Here is a 21,693-nt window from a genome sequence, read left to right on the forward strand (position 1 = left end):
AGCATTTTAAATTTAATAAATACTAGGGAGGAGAGGGTTGGGTGGAGGTGGAAGAGGATATAGGAAGGATAAATGGTGGTGAAATAATAAATAAATACATGAAAAAAGTAAATAAGTGAATTTAATAAATACTGCAAAATTATCTTCCAAAGAAGCTTTACCAGTTTACCAAGAATAGCATATGAAAATCATTTTCCCATGTCCTCACCAACATTAGAAAGCAACAGTCTAGTTTTGCCAACTGTAAGGACAAAATAATCTTGTTTGATTTGCATTTTTCTGATTAGTAGTGAAGTAATTCACCATTTCTATATTACAGCTCATTTATATATCAACTGCATGAATTATTCATTTCTATTCTTTGCCCATTTTTCTTGTGGGCTATCTGTCTTTTATTAATTTATAAATCTGGCTATATAATTCTTTGTTATATTCATTACTAATTTTCTCTTAGTCTATTATTTATCTTTTTTACTACAGTGTCTTGCATTGTATATACATGTGTGTATATGTTCTAACTTTTATACAGCCATGTCTGTCATTTTCTTTTATGGCTTCTAGGTTATGTGTCTTATTCTATTATACTCAAAGATTATAAAAATATTCTTTAGTTTCTTCTAACTTTTTTTGTAGTTTCGTGTTTTTGTTTTAGTTTTCTGATCCATCTGGAACTTATTTTTGTGTATGACATGAAAAAGTATACGAAGGGTTTTTTTCCAGATAATTTTTCACAGCATTAATTGAATAGTCCATCCTTTCCCCATTACTTCAAAATGCTACATTTATTAAAAATTAAATTCCCACACTGTCCGGTGTGGCTTAGTTGGTTGGAGCATGTCCTGTAAACCAGAAATTCGTGGGTTGGATTCCTGGTCAGGCACATGCTCCAGAACAGTTCATGTTCAGTAAGTCTACTGATGTAAATTCTACATTAACAAACTAAAGGAGGAAAAGGAAATGATCACTCCTCTCAAAATATATCAAAAAATATTGATAAAATACAACATTTATTTACAATAGACTGTTAGACACCTTCCTTAAATTGAAAAAGGGTATGTACCATAAACCTATGGCAAATGTTCTCAATGGCTGTTACTATTCAACATTGCACTGAAGATCTAACTAATGATATGATAATTAAAAAGTAAAATAAGAAGTACAAATATTGAAAATGAAGATTACTATTTGCAGATATAGCTACTTACCTAAAAATTCTAAGTGGATTGGCGTGAAAATAATGAAATAATGTGAAAATGCAGTTAGGTGACTAATTATAAGATGGTTAAAAAATGCTAGGCTTTTGTTTATGTCACCAATCATCAGTTAAAGAATGTAATTGGGGGAGAGAGTCTTATTTACAATAACAAAAATCTTACAACAAGTAAGAATAAAGCTAAGAGAAAATGTGTGAGACCTTTATAAAGAAAACAATTAAACTTTACTAAGGGCATAAAAGAAACCCTAAACAAATGGCAAGACATAATGATTGCTTGAGTGAGGAAATTTGGTATTTTGTGGAGATGTCAAGTCTCCTTAACTGAATCTATAAATCCAACACAACCCCAATCAAAAACTGAACATTTTTAATGGAATTTAACAGCTAATTCTAAAGTTCACATGGGGATATAGAAGAGCCAAGATAGTCTTGAAAATCTTGGAAAAGAATAATGACTGAGGCGGAGGTGCCTCACACACCCTAGGCTCGGTTGGAAGTTGCTCTGTCCAGCAGAGGCTTCATGACCACGGCGGAATAAACTTTTACCTAGGACACTTTATTATATCTGATGAAATAACTTTTACCCAAGACATTTCATTATGTCTGGGGGAAGGAAGGTGACTGCCTCTCTAGTGGAGAACAGCAGCTAGACCTTCATCCCTCATGCTTTTTATTGAGAAGGATACCATGGGAGATATAAGTCAACATTCATAAATCATCAATAGCTTTCAGGTACCTAGGTTACAATCAACAATAACTGATTACAAATTTCAGTACAGCGGGGACAAGAAATAGTCTATTAAACATTTTGACCCCACATTGGCACTAGGTACAAGATTTCAAATACTTCCTGTTAGAGATTGTTTATACTTAATTATAAGATAAAGGAAAGCAGAGCAAGTTCTAAAGCATATTAATATTCTTTGAATTCAGTCCCCACGGAAACCGTCTGAATGGTTTTCGGGCATGTCTCCCACACAGCCATTGTTGAGGCTTAAAGACCAGCATGGCCAGAGTGCTGGTGGCAGGTCATGCTCAGGCCGGGGCTACAATTCCCTAAACTGCAAGGAGCGGTTCCCCACAAATGACTGTGTTTGGGTGTGTGGTAGTTCCTCAGAAATTAAATATAATGGGAGAACATATTTGCCAATACATCTAATACAGGGTTAATATCCAAAATTTATAAAGAACTTCCAAAACTCAACACCAAAAAAACAAACAACCCTATTAAAAAACGGGCAAAGGACCTGAATAGAAACTTCATACAGGACCTACAGATGGCCAATAAACATATAAAAAGGCGCTCAACATCACTAATCATCAGAAAATGCAAATTAAAACCACAATGAAGGCTCTGGCTGGTGTGGCTCAGTGGACTGAGTGCTGGCCTGCAAACCAAAGTGTTGCTGGTTGGATTCCCAGTCAGGGCACATGCCTGGGTTGCGGGCCAGGTCCCCAGTTTGTGGTGCGTGAGACACAACCACACATTGATATTTCTCTCCCTCTTTTTCTCCCTCCCCTCTCCTCTGTGTAAAAATAAATAAAATCTTTTTTAAAATATATTTTTAATTCTGGTATGAAAATACAGCATCATCCCTGCATCCTTGCCTGTGCATATCCTATATTTCTCTTATAGTGGGTGTGTACAGATGTATTTCATTTGATGTAATCAAATTTTAAGTAATATATTGGATAGTTAAAAATGAAAATAAACGTTATAACTTGAAAAAAAACCCACAATGAGATACCACTTCACACCTGTCAGAACAACTGTCATCAGTAAGTTAACAAGCAGCAAGTGCAGACGAGGATGTGGAGAAAGGGAAGCCCTTTTGCACAGGTGGTGGGAATGCAGGCTGGTGCAGCCTCTGTGCAACACGGAATGGAGATACCTCAAAAAATTAAAAGCGTATCTATCTTCCTTTTGACCCAGCTGTCCCACTTCTGGGAACATATCTAAAAAAACCCAAAACACTAATTTGAAAGAACAGAAGCACCCCTGTGTTCATTGCAGCATTATTTACAATAGCCAAGATATGGAAGCAGCCCAAGTGTCCATCAGCAGATGAGTGGATAAAACAGCTATGGGACATTTACACAATGGAATACTACTCAGCTGTAAAAAAGAAGAAAATTTTACCCTTTGAGATAGTGTGAATGGACCTGGAGAACATTACGCTAAGTGAAATAAGCTAATCAGAGAAAGACAACTACCACATGATTTCACTCATATGTGGAATCTGATAAACAAACTGAACTAACAAGAAAAATGAGGACAGACTCGGAGCAGATGACAGCTAAGTGCAGGGGAGGTTAGTGAGTGGAAGGATTGAGCAAAAAGGAAAAAGGATTTATCAACATGGACAACAGTGTGGTGATTGCTGGGGGGAGGGTGGTATAAGGGAACAATGGTAATAGAAAAAATACAATAAAGATTAAATAAAAAAATTAAAAATAGAATTACTCTATGATCCAGCAATCCCAATTCTGTGTGTTTACACCCAAAATAATTGAAAATGGGACTTGAACAGATATTTGCCCACCAATGTTCATAGCAGTCGGCGGCGGCGGCGGCGGCGGCGGCAGCCGTCCGTCTCGAGAGACGATGGTGTAGCTTCTTAAGAGTCTATCTGCACCGCCGAGAATGGCTGTGCAGTCTGACTCGGGAGTGACACGGTATCTGTCTCCTCCCGTGTTGAATCGACATCTTGCGATGACGCTGGAGTGTCCTCTCCAGTGAAGCTGAAGCTACAGAGCCTGGGCAGGGTGATATGGAGGGTCTGCTGTTGCCCATGCAGCAGACCCCCCCTCTCTTCGCAACTGAAGGGTCCAAGGGAAAGACGGAGTCAATACAGCTTGGCTTCAGGTGCGCCGCAGGAGTTGCTGGTGTTGACTACAACGTCAAACCGCCTTAGGGACTCCGGCTCCGGATTTTCTGTCGGGGTTTACTCCCTTAGCCTTTCCCCTGAAGAGGTATGCCGCAAGGCAGCGGAGGTTTTTTGGAGTCAGAGTTTTCCTTCTCTGATGTGCTCTGACTGGAAGATCGAACCAGCGACACTTAGCTCGCAGGCCGACGCTCAATCCACTGAGCCAAACCAGCCAGGGGTGATGAAAGAAATAATGACTGATTATGTTGTTACAGTAGTCCCAATTTCTTTGCCCTTTGCTCCCCTCTTCCCAGTACTCCTCTTCCCTCCAGCAATCCCACCCCCCTTAGTTCATGTCCGTGGGTTGTGCATATAAGTTTTTTGGCTTCACCCTTTCCTATATTATTATTGACTTTCCCCTGTTTATTTTGTACCAATCAATTATGCTTCTTAGTCCTGCACCATTTCCCCATTTCTCTCCCTTCCCCCTCACAGCTGATAATCCTCCAAATGATCCCCATACCTATGATTCTGTTCCCACTCTGATTGTTTGCTTAGTTTGCTTTTGTTTTTATTTTTTAGATTCAGTTATTGATAGTTGTGAGTTTATTGTCATTTTAATGGTCATAGTTTTGATTTTATTTTTCTTAAATTAGTCCCTGTAACATTTCATATAATAATGGCTTGGTGAGTATGAACTCTTTTAACTTTACCTTGTCTGGGAAGCACTTCATCTGCTCTTCCATTCTAAACGATAGCTTTGCTGGATAGAGTAATCTTGGTTGTGGGTCCTTGCTTTTCATCACCTTGAATATTTCTTGCCATTCCCTTCTTGCCTGCAAAGTGTCTTTTGACACTTTGTTCATAGCAGTATTATTCACAATACCCTAAAGTGGAAACAACACAAATGACCACTGACAGATGAATGAGTAAACAAAATGTGGTATATAAATAGAATGGAATATTATTCAGCCATGAAAAGGATTGAAATTCTGGTACATGCGACAATATGGATGAACCTTGATAACATTATGCTAAGTGATATAAGCCAGACATAAAAGGACATGTATTGTATGATTCCACTTATATGAAGTACCTAGAACAGACAAATTCATAGAAACAAAGTAGAATAGAGGTTACCAGGGGCTAGGGAGAGCAAAGAATGGAGAGTTATCATTTAATGTGTCTATACTAGCTTGGGATGGTGAAAAAGTTCTGGAAATGGATAGTAGTAATGATTGTACAATATTGTGTATGTACTTAATGTCACTGAACTGTGTATAGTATTTCCTCACTTATCGTGGGTATTATGTTCTAGACCTCCCAGCAAAGTAGGAACCTTACATTTATTCCACACTCTTAAACCTATGTAACTTTAACAACATACGTATACAGTACAGCAAAGTCCCGCGATACAGCGAAAAATCCATGATAAATAATTAAATATAATGTTTTTTAAAATCCCACAATACAGTGAGGCTGCAATAAGTGAACCACGATATAGAGAGGGACTACTTAGTTTTAAATGGTTAAAATGATAAAATTTATATTTTACCACAGTAAAAAAATTACTTTCTCAAAGAAAATAATGAACCATTGTAGTTTAGGTCTTAACGGACCAACAATTACAAAACTTTGAGTTTATCATCATTTTGTATTAAGATTAAAGAATATCCATTGTTAGGCAAGAAGAGTTTTGATATTACTGTTCACCACAGCCATTGTTTGAATAGGATTTTCAAGTTAACCTAATTTAAAACAACAGAAAAACAACAATTAAACCAAAGAACAGGTTCTATGGTACACTAGATATGCATGGGGTATTGTCCTCTTATTTTGGACTAGAATTTAGAAAGGCAAGCACAACTTTTGATTTAAATACAACTTTTGCTAATTTTTCTTTCTGTGCCATTTTGAGATCTTTTTCTATATTGTATTTAAATACTAATAAAATAATATTTGATATTAACTTATACATAGCAAAGAAAAATAATGTTTTGTAGAAGTCCAATATGTGTATACACAGATGCATCATACTGAATCACTATATAAAAGGGTTTTGTGTGTGTGTGTGTGGTTTTATTTTTTTGTTTTTCAGAGAGAGGGGAAGGGAGGAAGAAAGGGAGAGAAAGAGCTATGTGCTAGAGATACATTGATAGGTTGCCTCTCACACACCCCAACTGGAGACTTGGCCTGCAATCCAGGCATGTGCCCTGGCTGGGAATCGAACCAGCAACCTTTTGGTTTACAGGCCAGCACTCAATCCACTGAGCCACACCAATTTGGGCAAACAGGTATTTCTTATTGAGGGTCTTTGTAAACAAAAATTTGTAAAACATTTTCTATACTTTCTGCAGTTTTGATTTTGATTTCCTCTTTGATCCAAGACTTGCTTAAGATAACTTTTAGTTCCTATTTTATTCACCGCATTGTAGTCAAAGAGTCTATTCTAGGTTATTCTATACCATTTCTACTTATTGGAAAAAAGGTGTGTTCTCTATTGCCAGCATGTTTGTGTATTTATATGTTAAATCAACTTTATTAATTTTATTATATAGAGTATTTGCATACAGTACTTATTTTTTTAACTTTCCATGTTGAAATAATTTTAGATTTACTTATAAAAATTGTACAAAGATTTGCTGTGTAATTGGTATGTAATCTTTAAGATTACCCAAATGTTGCCTTGGCTGGTGTGGCTCAGTTGGTTGGAGCGTCGTCCTATAGAGCAAAAGGTCACTGGTTTGATTCCCAGTCAGGGTACATGCCTAGATTGCGGGTTCATCCTGGATGGTGCATGTGCGGGATACAACCAATTGATGTTTCTCTCTCATGTCAATGTTTCTCTCCCTTTCTTCCCCTCTATCAGAAAAATAAATAATCATGTCCTTGAGTGAGGATTAAGGGAAAAAAAGATTACCCAAATGTTAACATTTCACTACTTCTACTTTATTATCTGTTCGCTCGCCCTCCCTCCCTTTCTCCTTCCTTTCCTCTGGCAGCCATTCAACTCAGGTATTTTCAGCACAGTGTAAGTAGAGAATATGTCTTGGTGCAAAGACTCTGTATTATGTCATTCTCCACACACAAGCTTCTATGTGATATATTATCCAAGGAATGGTTCAGTGGCAAGTAATTCTGAGATAAAGAATAAAAAATTAGCCCTAGCAATGAGGACTTCCAGCCAAAAAAAAATTAGCACTGGCCTGTTAACTGAAAGACTGCCGGTTCAATTCCCAGTCAGGGCACATGCCTGGATTGTGGGCCAGGTTCCTGGTTGGGGGCAAGTGAGAGGCAACTGATGGATGTTTCTCTCACATATCGATGTCTCTCTCCTTCTCTTTCTCCCTCCCTTCCCCTGTCTCTGAAAATAAATAAATGAAATCTTATTTTAAAAAGAATTAAAAAATTAGCACTCCATCCTCTAAATAGAGATTTCAGTCCCTATGTCTCTGAGACCACAAGATCCCCACCCCTGCCACTCCCAACATGTTACATAATAGAACTTCATGTGTTGCAGTTTTACAGACCATTGGTTTCAAATGCAATGGTTAAGAGCTTTCCTTGAAATACGTTCATGCTTTTTTTGTTTCTTTCTCCCTAAAGACCTGAAGATGAGATGTTTTTAAAAAAACTTTCTAGAAGTTACCTTGTGGGAAAGGACCCCCATGCTCCCCTTTTTTACAGAGAAGAAGGAAACAAAAAATTCCAGAAGCAGGATTATACAGGAGCTGCAGTGCTGTACTCAAAGGTAAGGCACTCCCAGCTCAGCGGGAGGAGCTATTGTAACAATTTAACAAAGCAGATTTCTTCAGTAGATAGAGACTTAATGCCGAATTGTATAGCCCGTGGTAGCTCTGTCTATAATTTGTGAATTGGATTTGAAAAAGAAAACTGACATAATTCTGCTGTGGGTTATATTCTGAATACAAAGGCTAGTTTGTATTATAAGTCCTGAATTCTATCAAGAAACTTCTATTCCTACCCTGGCTGGTGTGGCTCCATGGACTAAGTGCTGGCCTGCGAGCTGAAAGGTCACTGATTCGATTCCCATTCAGGACACATGCCAGCGTTGTGGGCCAGGTCCCCAGTTGGGGGCGTGTGAGAGGCAGCCAACTGATGTTTCTCTCTCACATCAATGTTTCCCTCCATCTCTTTCTCCCTCCCTTCCCCTCTCTCTGAAAATAAATAAAATCTTAAAAAGAAGAAACTTCTATTTCCTTATTCCTTCAGACACCTTGTAGCTATAGTATTGGACCCCTTACCCTACTTGTTCATGTCTATCAACTTTCATTGAATTGTGTGCCATTTTGTGTAAATGAGTTTGATGGTCCCACTTTAGAGAGCAGCTAGATTTTTTGGTTAGTCACAGTATTAGCTATAATCAGTATGGCTTAGGTGAAGTTAGAAAGGAAAATAAGCTCAACTGCCATAGCTCAGTTGAACTCCATTTTGAAGGTTGTCAGCAAATATTTAAAATTACCTAACCACCAACAATCTAGATTTTGAGGAGGAATACTGGCTTTTATCAACCTGTTGCTCTTGTTGTCCTGCTTCCATAGTAAGAACTGGAACAAGATCCCTGAGACTCTTCCTTCTATAGCTTTTGAAAGATAAATATAGATTTAAAGAAAGATGTATCACTCCCTTGCACCAGGTTGATAACCTCGTATATTAGAAGAATCAATGTACCCCTGGCTGTTGTGGCTCAGTGTGTTGAGCACTGGTCTGTGAACCAAAGGGTTGCCAGTTCGATTCCCAGTCAGGGCACATGGGTGGGTTGTGGGCCAGGTCCTCAGTAGGGGTGTGTGAGAGGCAACCAGTCACTGTTTCTCTCACACATCCCTGTTTCTCTCCCTCTCTTTCTCCCTCCCTTCCACTCTCTAAGAAATAAGTAAAATCTTTAAAAGAAAAAAACTGAGTGTAAATTTGAAAGTGCACCCCTACTGTGAGTCTTTAACAGGTCTGTGTTTAAAGTTTGGAATTATTTTTCCAAAAACTATCAGATAACAGCAACTTCTATAAATGATAAAAAGCCCTGCTTGTGTTTAGCTGAAAAACATATTAGTTATTGCTGAAGAATTAAAATCCATTAGATGTAATGATCCACTGATAAATGGCTTAGTTCTTCAAAGCTAATCTCTTCCACTTTATGAGTGTGTATCATAAATGTGTTCACGTGGGAAGTTGTTCAAAAAAAACAAGTAAAATCAGACAAAAAAATTAAGGTTTGCTCTTGATGTAGAGGGAGATGAGCCATCCTATTGTAACCAAACAAACTTAGGTTTGGCTGCCTGCCACAACAAAAGCCAAACTCGTGAGGCAGGTGCTCGTGCAAAAGGAGAGAGGTTTTATCCAGGTGCCACGTGACCTGGGAGAATGATGGACTCCTGTCTCAAAGACCACCTCTCCTTCCTGCTCAAGCCTGCAGTTCTTATAAGAATAGAGAGGGGAGGGCTTCTTTTTCTTTCCAATTATCTTGCTAGCTTTGGGCGCGCTCAGGTCCTATCCATTCGTCTTCCTAGCTTAGGGGGCACTCAGTCAGAACCTCCCCCGCTGCCACCTTGGCCAATGGGAGAGACTTGCCGGCACTTGGACTGACTCTCTACAGTAACAAGTTCCCACTTCCAGACTCTGGACACTTGTAATCTTACAAGGTAAATGGATGAAGGGCTCATCTTCTGTAGTTCCTTCCTGTTGTCTAAGGATGTAGGCTTACCTATCCTATGGTCCAGAGATTCTCAGTATCTACTAAAGGAAGAGGGGGATCAGGAATGGAGGAAAGTTTTTATGTGAGGAAGGATTGCTGTCTTCAGAAGGCAGCATACGTGGTATTGAGAGGATGGCCCTGCTGAACAAGCGTAGCTGGTAGACTGCTTCATATTTCAAGAGATGGTGTTGCAGAGGGCTTCCAGAGTGAGACCTGCCCCGGCCGGTGTGGCTCAGTGGGTTAGGTGGTGTCCCAGAAACTGAAAGGTCACTGGTTTGATTCCGGTTGGGGCACATGCCTGGGTTGCGGGCTTGGTCCCCAGTTGGAGTGCGTGTGGAAGGCATCTGGCCAGTGTTTCTTTCTCGCACTGATGTTTCTCTACCTCTCTTTCTCCCTCCCTTCTCCTCTCTAAAAAAACAAACAAAAAGAAATTCAAAGTGAGACCTGTTGTGCAGGCACACAATCAAGTGTTTAGTGAGGGGTATGCCTAGTAGTGCAGGGGGAATTGTAGTGAAATCAGAATCTGGGGAGACTAAAGGATCCCCATGGTCTGATCCTTAGCAGGGCTTTGGGTGGCACGCCCAACAGCAGGATAAACTTGCCAAGGAAGCCACTATCTGAGAAATGCAGAATAAAATAAAAAGTGACATTGTCATTTGGCTTTGGGAGGTGCCATCCCTTGGCAAAAGAGGAATTTTAAATCTGCAGGAGTGCAATTCCAGCCTTCCCTTGCAGCATCAATAGCAGCAGCAAGGTCTGCGTCCTCCTCAGGCAGTGCCCGCTTTATCTGACTGTGGTGGATGACAGGCTTGATTCCCGGGAGGTTTAGGGAAGCGTGTTGTCAGCAGGACATCATAGGAACCAGCCCATTATTCGGCTAACTGCTGTTTAGGACCTTGGGTCTTCCAGGTCTTCAGTAAGACTCAGCCTCCTGGCTGGAATAGGTGTAAGGGCTCGTCAGATGGGTAGATGTACCTGCAGTAAGCAGACCTGTGCAAAATTATTGTTTGCCCTAGATATTGTACATATCGTTTGATTTTTGACTCATGTTCTAAATCTAAAGGGGGTGTTCTAAAACAGAAACTTGGAAGGGCCTCTCATAAACTATTTTAAAATAGCTTAATTTAAGCCCACTTCGGTGCGCTACCCTAATCTGGAGCAAGGCAATAGGGAGTGCCTGGTCCCATTTCAAGTGTTTTCTGGCATATTTTTGCCAGAGTTTTTTATTGTGTGGTTCATTTTTTCATTTATGGCCCTACGATCCTGTACAAATCAATATTTATGAGAGTGAGGTTTTTTGACTTCCAAAATGAGGGTGTTATAGGGAGACTGGCATGGCCAAATTAATCCTGATCTTAAGAACTTCTGCAATACTGGTTGAATTCTCTTAAGCTTCCTTTTTAAGGAGGTATTATTTCTTCTGTGGAATCCGTGCCCCTTCTTTTTAGGTTAATTTTTGTGAGTTGGATGTTAACCACCCTACTGGGGTTCCATCAGCCCAAATGGCTAGCAGACCAACCTGCTTGGAGATTTCAGGTGGGAAGAGTTCACCTCCAGGTTCTTCCAGGCAAGTCAGGAGCACCTGGAGCTGGAGAGTATATTCCAGCAGGACTTCTACACATAACTGCTGCTTCTCAGGGGAAAAGGTTATTTGTGAATGCAATTTACAAAGCGAACCATGGAATGGGGTCGTCTGGCATGTAGAGAAAACTATGTGTAAGTTTTTGATCCCTAAGCTGGCATTCTACAGGTTGAAGGAATACCTATTTTTATAAATGTCTGGTCACTCCAGTAACCATCACCACAGCTGAACGTCTCTTAGTTTTGTATTTAGCACTGAGTATTGGCTCCTGTATCTATGAGGAAGTCAATTAGCTTGTTCCCCACAGTCAGTTGTACCTGGGGCTCCCGTGGAGAAATACTAATAGGTGCGGAGATGTCTACAGGAACCCCTGGACCTCCTCATTCATCATCAGGTTCATCATTCCTTTCTAACACTTCTCGACAAGGGTTTCTATCCTACTTAGTTTTATTTTTGAGTTCTGGGCAGTCCTTTCTCCACTGGCCTTCCTCTTGGCTATGGGCACACTGACTGGCACCTAGTGAGTCTTTCACTTCTCCTTTCATGTCCCGCCTCTTCTGGTTTCTCTGATTATTTCTAAGAAAATGTTGGTCTGCTTCAATTTCCTTTTTTCAGGCATGGTAAACTTTAAAGGCTTTGTCCACCAGCTGGGAGGGATTCATTCACAACACCCTGTCTGAACATTGGAGCTTCCTTCTGATATCTGGGGCCCTTTGCCCAATAAAAGTCACGTTCATCATCTGGACATTTTCTGGTGCCCATGGGTCAGCAATAGTGTGCTTTCGATAGGCCTGATAGATTCTTTCTAAAAATTCAAAAGGATTTTTGTTTGGCTTCTGTCGAATGGCACATATCATATTCAGGCTCTTTTGTTTAGGCACCTCTTTCTTAAGCCCTTCCAATGTACACCTTATGTAACATTCTAGGAAGGCCAGGTTCCTGCTCTTCGGGTCCCAGTTTTTCTCTGTCACGGGAATCATCCCGTTGGAACCTCTTAATGGATGTCATGAGCCTCTTCATTAGCCTTATTTATAATTAGCCACTTTTCATCTGCCATTAGCAGGATGTTAGGGAGAGCTGGTACATCTGCCCAGTTTGGATGGTGAGTGGCAAAAATGGAGGATCCTCCCTATGTGGGGGGGATGGAATTCTTCCGATTCAGTAAATCTGAGTGGAAAATGGAGTATGGGCCCAGTAGTAGCCAGTGGGCTGGCCTTCCTGGCTTATTCCGCCTATAGGATTTTGCCTCAAAGGGATAGGGACGCTCCTTGGCCAGATTGGGTGCCCTGACAGGTCTTCTAGGGGGAGCTCATTCCTCCACCATAAAGGTGTGGGGCTGTCTCCCCTCTGGGCCCTATTTCAGGGATATGTAGCAGTGGGGGTGGGGGGTGGGTGGAGAAATATTCCTGCTGCTAATCCTCCAGCCCCTGGATTCAGGGCATTAAAGAGACTCATCTCATTTTCCTTTTCTTCCTGTGTCTTACTGTCAGGGAGGGTTTTGAAGCCATTTCCCATCTCTGTCTCATTGGTTTGTTTTCCTTTCTGTGCTGAATCCTTCTCGTGTAAAGAACATAAACTCCTGGACATAAGGGATTTTGTCCCATTTCTTTGACCATCAGCAAAACAATTCCAATTGTATGATGGTGTAGTAATTTAGGGAACCATTTAGGGGCCATTTTTCCACATAGTCTAAAGCAGCAGTCTTCAGCCTTTCTGACACCAGGGACCAGTTTCATGGAATACAATTTTTCCATGAACCAGTGTTGGCAAGGAGACAGGAGGCAGAGCTCAAGCAGTAATTAGAGCGGCGTTCATGGCCTGGGAGGAGGGAGGTTGGGGACCCCTGGTCTAGAGTATGCATAGGCCAAGCAGTGTTACAAGAGAAAACTTAATTCCTTCTTAGTCATTGGATCATAGCTATACATGGACCAATCTGTTACAATTCAGCCCAGTGGGCTTCCTATAGGAGTTGAAACAGAACAACCCCTGATGGCACAAAAGTACAAACCTAAAACCATAACCATAACAAGACCCTAGACAAAGTGGGAACATACATTTAAACAAAACTTGGATCCATAATTTCATTATTCCACATGAGTGCTCACAAGCAAGTCTTAGTGTTTTATCTCCTGCCAACCAATACCGCAAGTGGTCCTAACTGGACCCAAGTGCCACAAAGCCAGAGTGGCACATAGTCGGAGTGGCACAAAGCTCAAGTGGTACAAAGCCCAAGTGGCAGGGACAGAGGACCCCCAGTGTGCATGCCAATTCAACTTACACAGTTTTGGAGTCCGTCTGCCCTCCAAAAACCCATTTCCTTTCACCAGCTAAGCACCTCAGGCAGCTGATGCTTTGAGGTGTGCAGGGAAGTGCCCACAGACCTGCCTTCCCGGGCTTGGCCTGCCACAGGCAGCAGGACCCCCACCTGGGCCCTCCGGGACTTACCAAGGTCCACACTCTCCCACCAGAGCCACCAAAAACTGTAACTGAATGAATGGAGGTTTGGCTGCCTGTCACAACAAAAGCCAAACTCTTGAGGCAGGTGCTGGTGCAAAAGGAAAGAGATTTTATCCAGGTGCAGTGTGACCGGGAGAGTGGTGGACTCCTGTCTCAAAGACCACCTCCCCTTCCTGCTCAAGCCTGCAGTTCTTATAAGGATAGGGAGGGGAGGGCTTCTTTTTCTGTCCATTCATCTTTCTAGCTTTTGGCGTGCTCAGTGTAAGAACCTCTCTCTGCCTCCATCTTGGCCAATGGGAGAAGCTCCCTGGGATGCTAACTGACTGTCTACCGTAACACTATTTCATGAAGGTAGTATTTTGATGATTGTGGTACTTTGCAAATTTTATAAAGTAGTTTTCTTTCTTTTTTATAATAATTTTTTTTGTCTGATTGCAAATGCAATATATGTTTACTTGGAAAATATAGAGAAGCATAAAGAACAAAAAAATGTTTCATAGTCAATGATAGGCACTGTTAATATTCTTATATTCCTTCAGCCACTTTTCCCTCTGAAAATATGTTTTTCCTTTACAAAATTGAGATAATGGTGTACTTATTGTTTTGTGACTGGCTTTTTTCCCCTCAACAATTTATTGTGACCCTTTTTTCATGTTATTAAATTTTCCACTAGAAAATGATTTGTTACGGCTGGCTTAGTGTTCCATTACAGGGGACTATACTTGATATAACATCTAATATTGGCAGGTGTTTTGTTTTGTGTTTTTTGATATCTTAAAGCTGCAAGGAGCATCTTTCTATGTAAATATTTGTGCACATCTGCTTATTTCCTTAGAATTAAATTCCTAGAAGAGCAATTGCTGGGTCTGTTGAGTGTATGTTTTTAAGGCCTTTGGTACTTGATGCTGAATTGTTTTTCAGGAAAGAACTAGTTAACCTTCCTTCTAGCGGAGTATGGGAATGTTCATATCTCTGTATCCTAAGCAACACTGGTTATTATGGTATTAATATTTTATCTATTTATTATGAATAGGAAATGTGTTTATATAGCTAGAATTCAAAACGTACAAGATTCCACAGCGTAGTCTACTTCCTCTGTCCTCTAGCCGCCTTGTTTCTCACACCCAGAAGATACACTATTAAATGTATCTTTCTAGAGATGCTTTGGCAGCTGCAAATAAATACAAGTAATCCCCCGCTCCTGTACACACTCTTTTTACATAAATAGCATTCTACATACACTCTTTAGCACAGCACTTTTTCACTTACTATCTTAAGACCATTTTTACATTTAATTAGTGTCTTATAGATGAATATTTATTGTTTCCTGTCTTTTGCTCTTTCAAACAATTCTGTGGTGAGGAACTTTGCATGTAGGTTATTTTGCACATAGCTATAGGATAAATGACTCCATCTGTAGGATGAATTCCTAGAAGAGAAATTGCTGGGTCTGTGGAGAATATATATTGCTCAACTGCCCTCCTTAGTCATGAGACCAACTTACCCTTCCACTAGCAACATATGAGAATACCCATTCTCCCACTCCTTTGCCACCTCAGTGTGCTATCAATTTTATTTTTCTTTGCCAAACTGATAGGTAAAAAATGGATCCCAGTAAAGTTTTTTTCAGTAGTTGTAATTTGTATTTTGCTGATTATGAATGAGGTTGAGCATTTTTTTCATATGTTTAAGAGACATTTATAGTTCCCATTAGAACTGTTCATATCATTTGCTTATTCTCCAATTAAATTATTGGTCATCATCTTATTGATCTGTAGGAACTGTTCATAAAGTAAAGAAATGAGCTCTTTGCTTGTAATATGAGTTGCAGATATTTTTTTCCAGTTCAGTGTTTGTCTTTTGATAGTGCTTTTATTGGTTTTTGGTGTAGAGAAATTTGTTATTTTTATGTAGTCAAATTTATTAACCTTTTATGACTTCTGGGTTTTGTGTTGTAATTAGAAAGGTATTCCTCACTCCAACATCACATTAGACTATTTCTAGAGTAGTTTCTTCTAGTGCTCTTATAGTTCCATTTCTTTACATTAAGATTTTGATTCATTTGAAATTTATCCTAATAATATATAGAGAACCAACTTTATTGTTCCTCAGTGGCTACATGTTTTTTCCTTTCATTGAATAATCCCCATCTTTTCTCCAGTGATTTGCGATAGCACCTTTGTGATTATTATTAATCCTTGGTGGTAGGAAAAATGTAGCCCCTCTCCACTTTCCTTTTCATAGGTTTGACTATCTATATATGAATTAACCATTTGATTCCCATATATCATTAGGTTTTCTTCTTTTGTGAATTTCTATTTGTGCCATTCACCCTTTGTTATGTGCAGGATTGTGCCTCTGTGTTCATTTCCCTTTATTACTGTTTGTGGCTGAAGCTGTGTTTGATGCTGTTATCTTCAAAGTGCTTTGAATATTTATTTCTGCCCTTGATCTTCACAGCTTTGCTCTAAGGTAGTTTAAAATGAAGCTGAAGCAGGTGAAGCACAAAGAAATCCAGTAAATTTCCTAATTTCATTCAGCCTTTAGTAGCAGAGCCCCTATTATCTGAAAAAAAGAAAGAAAAAAAAACCACTTTAAAGATGCTAGTCTCCATTTATAGCTATAACTGGTTCACTGTTTTACAGGGAGTATCGCATTCAAGACCAAACACTGAAGACATTTCATTGTGTTATGCCAATCGCTCTGCAGCCCTCTTGCACCTGGGTCATTACGAAGTGAGTATCAGGATGCCTGGTGTCATTGCAGAAGATCTGGGAGAGGTTTGCTGGAGGACTAGACCTTCATCTCTGCTTCTACCTTAGATCACTGAAGTTGAGTCATGCTGCAGGTTGAGTCGAAAACAAATTGATATCCTCCCAAACCTGTTCTTTCTCCTGATTCAGTTTACCTATCAGAGGTGGTTATGTGCATGTTGGCTGGTAAGAGAGTCATGGCACATTCCACAGGGCATTGGACTGTATCCCCTGGATCAGCAGTTCTCAGTGTTGAGATCAGCTGTGGGGTAAGTTGCTAATAATAATTCAGGTTCTAAGTGTTTGCAAACTATTTAATTGTTTGTTTATTATTACTTGTTAGTAGAACATGTTCAAGGTGACCCCTGCAATAGTATAGCTCACCCTCAATACTCATTTGGAGTGGGAAAGTAAAATGGCACCAAAGCACCTGTGTCTACAGCCTGTGAGAGGCAGGCTTCGGACGAGTGGCTTTCTTCTCATTCCCTACTTGAGTTCTAAGGATAAGCTCTAAAATGCCAGTTTGGTACATCAGTTTCAGAATTCCACAGAAATTTAAATGATGCCCTAGAAGTAAGAACTATAATATTTCAGTAGTCACAAGTTCACACTTATTGCCCTTTGGACTAAAACAGACAAGCAAGACCCTTACTCTAGGTCCTAAGCAAGAAAGTCCCAGACTACTGAAGACAGTGATTGGAAACCCTGTGAAACATTTAGCCCTTCATAACCTCCCTGTATTGGTGATTTCTGTTTCCCTTCTTCTAATACTGATTACCACATTTTGAGCACAAACCATGTTCCAGACACTCCTTTCAGTACTTCCCATTCATGGCCTTATTTTCATCCTTATTTCAACCCTGTGAGAAAGATATTGTTATCTCTGTTTTTCAGATGAGAAAGGTAAGACACTGAGAAATTAAGACACTTGCCCAAGGTCACCAGCTGGTAAGAGGCAGAATCCATATTGGAATGCAGGTCCTGCCCTCTTAATCGCTGTACTATAATTCTTCCATAAGACTAATTTCCTTCAAAACAGAAATATTTAATAAGATAGTTAAATACAGTCTCTTTAGTATGGATATCTAATCACTCAACTAAAAGAGCACACGGTAGCCCTAGCTGGGTGGCTAGGTTGGTTGGAGTGTCATTTTGTACACCGAAGGGTGCCGGGTCCATCCTCGATTTGGACGCATACAGAAGACAACCAGTCGATGTTTCTCGCATCAATGTTTCTCTCATTCTCTCCCATCCTCTCTCACTAAAATCAATAAACATATCCTTGGGTGAGGATTAAAAAAAAAAAAACAAAAACAAGATCACATGGTAGAATATGATTTTTAAAAATAAGCATATGTTGCAGTTGCTCCACTTTTATTTTATTTTATTTTTTTTTTGTTTTTTTCAGATTTAATGTGTTTTATTGATTAAAATATTACATTTGTGCCAATTTCCCTTCCCTCTGCTCCCCTCCACCCGGTGGCCCCCCCTCCCTCCAGTTGTCCCCCCCTTTTAGATTATGTCCATTAGTTGTGCATACAGTTCCTCCCAACCTCTCTCCGTCTATTCCATTCCCTCCTACCTTGATCCCCAATTCCTATATCATCTCCCTCCCTTTCCCCATTCCCCCTCCCTGTTGACCTCCCCCCAATATGCTTCCCGTACCCACAGTTCCTTTTCCACTCTCGTTGCCTATTTAGTTTGCCTTTGTTTCATCTCCCTAGCTTGTTTTTTTAAACCAGTCCCTTTAACATCTCATATAACAGTGGTTTGGATCTAATGAACTCTTTCAGTTTTATTTTGTCCTGGAAACACTTTCTCTGTCCTTCTATTCTGAATGACAATTTCGCTGGATAGAGTATTCGTGGTTGTAGGTTTTGGATTTTCATTACTTTGAATATTTCTTGCCAGTCCCTTCTTGCCTGTAGGGTTTCCCTTGAGAAGTCAGCTGATAGTCTAATTGGGACCCCTTTGTACATAATTCTTTTCTTCTCTCTTGCTGCTTTTAAGATTCTCTCTTTATCTTTAATTTTTGACATTTTGATTATAATGTGTCTTGGAGTGGTTCTCCCTGGGTCCAGTCTCTTGGGAACTCTCCTTGCTTCCTGGACCTGCAAGTCTATTCCCTTCCCCAAGTCTGGGAAGTTCTCCTTTATTATATTTTCACTCAATTTTTCAAGTTCTAGTTCATCTTCCTCATTCTCTGGCAAACCAATGATTCTTATGTTGGGCCTTTTATAGCTGTCCCAGAGGTTTCTGATCCTCTCATTGTTGCTTCCCATTTCCTCTCGCTGCATTGGTTGACTGCTTGTTCCTTCTTCATATTCCAGTTTGTTGAAATGAACTCTGGATTTTTTTTTCTCACCATCTTTCTCGTATGCGGTTTTGTTCCTTTCGTTATGAAAGTTTTTCGCTTCTTTCTTATCTTTTTCCTGCTCTTTTGTGAATTCTGTAAGCCACCTGATAACAATGGCCCAGAACTGAGCCTCTGACAGGTTTCTTATCTGTTCATCTGTCAGGTTCTCTATCTGCTGCCTGGTGAGTTGTGTCACCGGGATTTCTATAGTTGTCTGCCTCATTTTGACAGATGCGTTTTGTTTTCTTGGGCCGGCTGTAGGGGGCAGTGCCTGTGTACGCGTCACAAATCAGCGACCGGGCGCCTGCCTGTCCGCGACCTATTTCGCAGCCCTGTGGTGCTTTCTTTGGGGGCGGGGGTCCAAGATGGATTCACACAGTTATTCAGCTAGGAGACCGGGATCCGTCCTCCCGCCCCCCTGGGCCTCACTGTTCAAGGCGATGCGGCGGCTGCTCTCCCCAGCGCCGGAGTCGCGCACCGCCAGGGGCTTGCCCGCAGCCGGGATTCCTCGCCGCCCCGCCGCTGTCCAGGTGCGACCGCAAACAGCACTGCCCTCTTTAACTCTTACCTGCCCAAATGGCACCGCTGGTTTATAACTTCATATGTTGGACTTCCGTGTAGTTTTATTTTCTGGAATTTCTAGTTATCCTTTGTTTTGAAGTAGTTGTATTCCTCTCTAGTTGTAGAGGGAGACCTAGCGTGTCCGTCTAAGCCTCCATCTTGGCCGGAAGTCGCTCCACTTTTAATAATCCTTAACTTTCCTATCAATTTGTGTTTAGACTTTCAGTAGATATTGAAGAGTAAGGAGCAAGGATCATTTTGGGATTTCCGTTCTGTTTTCAGGCATGTCTTAAAGATATCAGCAGAGCTCAGATGCATGGGTGTCCAGAAAGACTGCAACCCAAGCTGATGTTACGTAAGGCAGAGTGTCTGGTGATGCTGGGGAGACTCCAGGAGGCAAGCCAGGTCATCAGGGATCTTGAAAGTAACTTTGCTGCCAAACAAACCCTAGCAGCTTCCCAGCGTCAAATTCTGCAGAGAACCCTCTGTCATCTGAAAATGAAAGCACAAGAAAAGGAGAATCTCACAGAAACCTTCTCAGCAGCTCTAACCAGTGCCTTTGAGGATATGAACCTAAGGGAAGAGAATGAACAAATTTCTGGTGCATCATCATCTGTCAGCTTATGCATAGACCCTTTAAAAGGCCGCTCTCTGATTGCCACAAAAGATATTCTCCCAGGAGAGGTCCTGGTGAAGGAGGATGCTTTTGTGAGTGTCCTCAATCCAGGAGAAATGCCACCACTACATTATGGCCTAGGGGGCAAGTGGGACACCAGAGTTGCCAGTAGGGATCTCTACTGTCACCGGTGTTTGAAGCACACTTTGGCCACAGTTCCCTGTGATGGATGCAGCTATGCCAAGTACTGCAGCCAAGAGTGTATGCAGCAGGCCTGGGATCTCTACCATAGTGTAGAGTGTTCTCTGGGGGGGCTACTTCTCACTCTGGGGGTCTTTTGCCACATTGCCCTGAGGACAACTCTTTTAGCTAGATTTGAGGATATTGGCAAAGTCATGAGGATGCTTTGTGGTGAGATCAGTAACAAGGACATCAGTTTACCTGAAAGCAAGACTCTGGTGCAAACACTCATTCATGACTTGGGAGAGGAGAGTGAGAAAAATGGCGAAATAAGTGAGCCCCCAATTCCTGGATGTGATGTTAATGGGAAGTATGAGACTAATTATAATGCCGTTTTCAGCCTTTTGCCCCACACTAAAAATCATAGCCCAGAACACAAGTTCCTCTGCGCTCTGAGTGTTTCTGCACTGTGCAGGCAGCTGGAAGCAGCCAGCTTACAGACCCTCACAAGTCTGCCATCCTCTCAGCCGAAAGCAGCAGTGGTTCCTGGGATGTGTCAAGAGCTGCCTACTTGGGGAGTGGCCATGCTGAGACATGTGTTACAGCTCCAGTGTAATGCTCAGGCCATAACTGCCATACATCAAACAGGTAAGAGGGAAACTTTCTGCCTCACATTATTGTTCTTCATGTAGCTAATGTTTGGGGAGAAAGAACCAGAAAGAAACAGGTGAGGTAGTTTCATGGGGAAACACAGTTGTCTTGTATTATCATGATTATGCCATTGAGAAGCTATGTGACCTTAAATTATTTGTTCCCACTCTGCCTTGGTTTACTCATCTTTAAAGTGGGTAGTTTATCCCACATAACTTTTCAGAGTTGTGAAGATGATATGCCTGTTTGCAAAAATACTTTCAAGTTCAAACCTTAATACCTTATTAATTTTTTTACTGTGAAGGAAAAGTGAAACAATAGTTAAAGAAGACTGCAGAAAGGGCAGTGTCAATAGTTAAGGCATCAGAATCTTAGCCCACTAATGTGACTCTGGTACTCTGTCTCCTCTTTTCCCGGTTAACAAATGTTCTCATTCGTCTGTTTTAAATGTCCAAGAGAGGAATCTGGCCAATCACAGCTTTTCACACAAGGCTAACATAAGCTGTTGGCCAGCCTCTGTTTGGGCTGTGCCCAGGTGGCTAACAATCTAGGGGCCACTTCTAGACACAGACTACACCAGCCCTGTTTTTCTTAAACAGCATAGATAAGGCTGTTGAAGGTAGATGGGGAAGTTAGCTGTGCCCAGCATCATGAATGACATCTCTAATATGACTCTACTGACAACAGATCTATTATTGGAAAAGAAATGGTATCTGCAGTATTTCTATCATATGATCTCCATTT

At 40.9% G+C, this 21,693-nt stretch overlaps 1 protein-coding gene across 1 annotated transcript in view; it reads left to right on the forward strand.

Annotated features, from left to right (window-relative positions):
- Positions 1–21,693, forward strand: part of SMYD4 (SET and MYND domain containing 4) — a 42,078-nt gene that overhangs the window by 4,847 nt on the left and 15,538 nt on the right. The window contains exons 3-5 of the mRNA XM_090292407.1: positions 7,690–7,834; positions 16,478–16,567; positions 19,785–20,946. Of these exons, the coding sequence (XP_090148533.1) occupies positions 7,690–7,834; positions 16,478–16,567; positions 19,785–20,946 (1,397 nt within the window). The remainder of the gene's footprint in view (positions 1–7,689; positions 7,835–16,477; positions 16,568–19,784; positions 20,947–21,693) is intronic.

This window comes from Furipterus horrens, unplaced genomic scaffold (genome assembly GCF_987537825.1).
Source record: "Furipterus horrens unplaced genomic scaffold, mFurHor1.1.pri manual_scaffold_11, whole genome shotgun sequence".
NCBI lineage: Eukaryota > Metazoa > Chordata > Mammalia > Chiroptera > Furipteridae > Furipterus > Furipterus horrens.